The sequence below is a fragment of the Erpetoichthys calabaricus genome, chromosome 4 (assembly GCF_900747795.2).
Source record: "Erpetoichthys calabaricus chromosome 4, fErpCal1.3, whole genome shotgun sequence".
Taxonomy (NCBI): domain Eukaryota; kingdom Metazoa; phylum Chordata; class Cladistia; order Polypteriformes; family Polypteridae; genus Erpetoichthys; species Erpetoichthys calabaricus.
Window position 1 is genome coordinate 301247325 of NC_041397.2, and position 2859 is coordinate 301250183.

Genomic DNA, 2859 nt, shown 5'->3' on the forward strand with positions numbered 1-2859 from the left:
GGTGGCCTGCTTTGGATCTTGGGCAGTTCTTTTTCGATTCCACACTTTGCTCCTGCCAACACTCTGTTGATGTTCATCTTTATCTTGTTTGTCCATGAGACCTTTTCCCAGAATTCTGCAGGCTCTTCAGAGTCCTTTTTCACAAACTGTAATCTGGCCATCCTGTTTTTTTGTGTCTAACTAGTGGTGTGCATCTTGCAGTGTGGCCTCTGTATTTCTGTTCATGAAATCGTCTGCTGATAGTCGTCTCTGACACACACACATTGGCCCCCTGAAGACTGTGTCTGGTCTGTTAGACGTTCATTTGGGGCTTTGTCTTTACCATAGTGAGGATTCTTCTGCCATCAGCAGTGGAGGTCTTCCTTGGCCTACTAGTCCCTGAGCTCACCAGTGCATTTTTTCTTCTTCATGATATTCCAGACAGTTGATTTAGGGCATCCTAAGGTTTTACCAGTGTCTTGAATGGTTTTATTCCTGTGTTTCCTCCTCATAATGGCAGTCTTTGACTTTGTTGGTGAAGCTCTTGTCCTCATGTTTAACAATGACAACTACAGACTTCAAAGGTGTTTCCTTTTAGGGGTGATATAGCTCCCTAGTTGGAATAAGTTCTTTTGTAATTAAGTAACCGAAAACCATATAGATATGATATTAAAAGGCAATACCTCTCTCATAATGATACGGCGGTAAAAAACCACATAAGAGAAAATAACTTAGCTTTCTTTACTGACAATTTACTCAGCATTACAGACGAGGAAGCCAAATAGCATGACAATACCAAGATGGGATCTTGATCTATACAGTCTGCCATTTTTCGTCACTGCACTGGAAAAGTTTTCAGGACGGATGATGATATCACCCATCCGTCCATCAGCTTCGAAGTATTTGGTGCTGTCCAAGTCTTTATATACTGTCTTCTCCACGTGTAGGCCCTTACTTAGGTTCCAAACAAGGAAAGGAGAGGATTCGATTTCATCTCTAACATACAGAAATAGTACAATGCCCATTTTAGTAGTTGTACCTTCTCTCTTCAAATGCTTAACTAGCAGCCCTTGTGTGCTAACTTTAGCCTGGCCTATACATGTGAGTGGATTTATAAAATAATTTTTGTACAGAGCACAGTGACTTTAAACTTACATTCTTGATACAAAAGGGTATAAGCAAGCCGAGGTATCTTATGAAGTAATGAAATCCACCTGAGGAATCACAAACACCTTTGACCCCAATGTTCCCAAACATTCTGGTGCCCTGAAATTGGAGGGACCATGTAGAAAAAGTCTTTTCTGTACGGTGTGACCAAAATTAATACAAATCCCCTTAGATGAAAGTTTGCAATGTGCACTTCAATCACGATGTCAGAACTGTTTGAGCTGTAATTTTAAACTGTGGAGCAGAGGGCTAAATCAAGGAAAAATGTGTCTGTGTCCCATTATGTAAGTGTGTATGTATTAATAATTTTATATTTTCCATTTACCAGGTACATGTCAGAACGTGAAACCTCCTGGAGAATGAATCAAAGTAATCTGATGGTGCAAGAATTCATTGTGGTTGGTTTCCCTGGAATTCAGGACAGATCCAACAAAAATATTCTTTTTGGTGTCCTGCTGGTGGTGTACCTTTGTATTATTCTTGGTAATCTTCTAATAACGATTGCTTTTCTGACTGACCACACCATGCACACCCCCATGTACACACTGATTTTTAGCCTTGCTTTGTTAGATATGATGAGCTCCACCACCACGGTTCCAAAATTCCTGGATGTTCTAGGCTCAGACTCTGGTGTGATTTCCATCACCGCTTGTTTCATTCAGATGTTCCTGTATGGAATTCTGAAAACGACCGAGGCCTTTCTCCTGGGGCTTATGGCTTATGACCGATACCTCGCCATCTGCAAGCCTCTACACTATTTCATTATTACAAACAACAACCTGATTTTAAAACTAATCATTGGCTGTTGGGCCATTGCCTTCATCCTTGTTGTCCCTCGAATGACAGTCACTGTCAGACTGCCATTCTGTGGTAAAAACAAACTAGTCCATTTTTTTTGTGACCATTCCTCAGTGATATATTTAGCTTGTGGTTCCAATATTATCGGCAACTATGCTGGCATCAGTGCAGGTGTCAGTATCGTACTGGGCCCCTTGTTGTTTATTGTTTATTCCTATGTAAGGATTCTCATGTCAGTTTTCAAAATTGAGAGCTCACACGGGCGACTAAAAGCCCTCTCCACCTGCAGCTCACACCTGATGGTCATTTGTGTCTCCTACTTGGTCGGTGGAAGTGCTTACATTGCAAGTTCATTTTCTAGAAGCTCTGCAGACGTGGACATCATGGGAGCACTAATTCAGAATGTGATGCCACCCTTAATTAACCCAATAATCTACTGCCTGAAGACAAAGGAGATGCAGGCCCGTATTGTTAAACTGATAAAAATGAAAAACACGTTTAATTGACATTAAACTATGACCTCTGACAAGAAGAAGCTGATTTTCCTGGACCGTGATTGTTTTTTTTTTTTCATTTATTTTATGACTTAGTGGTAGTACCTGGAGGTGCCTCGGTGCATTTGTATAATGGGTTAAGGTCAGAACGCTAAAATGTATGTCATCCTTTTGTCATTTGCTGGCTGAAATGCAAGTGTCCCATTCATCATCTGCACTGCCCCTCTGATATCTACCAATCTGTCTGCTCTCATGACTTGAGAATTTGTTCCATGATTGCCATAACTCTCTGCTGCATCGGAACCATGAATGTTCCTTCTTTGTAATTCCTGGCTAATAGTGGTTTCACAAACAGATGATTAATCCCAAATTAACAAAGTAGATGGTTTGTTGCTTAACTGAATCCATGGACGGTGGACAG

General features: G+C 40.9%; 1 protein-coding gene across 1 annotated transcript; it reads left to right on the forward strand.

Moving 5' to 3' along the window:
• Positions 1 to 1349: 1349 nt before the first annotated feature.
• Positions 1350 to 2450, forward strand: LOC114644305 (olfactory receptor 10A3-like). Its single transcript, XM_028792442.2, has 2 exons — positions 1350 to 1369; positions 1475 to 2450. The coding sequence occupies exons 1-2, from the start codon at positions 1350 to 1352 to the stop codon at positions 2448 to 2450; spliced, it is 996 nt and encodes a 331-aa protein (XP_028648275.2).
• Positions 2451 to 2859: the final 409 nt, after the last annotated feature.

What these genes read in the sequence shown, in the direction of transcription:
- LOC114644305 (XM_028792442.2), top strand. Translation starts at nt 1,350, where the DNA reads ATGTCAGAACTGTTTGAGCT. An exon ending in ATGTCAGAACTGTTTGAGCT is followed by an intron (nt 1,370 to 1,474) that starts GTAATTTTAAAC and finishes TCCATTTACCAG; the next exon opens with GTACATGTCAGAACGTGAAA.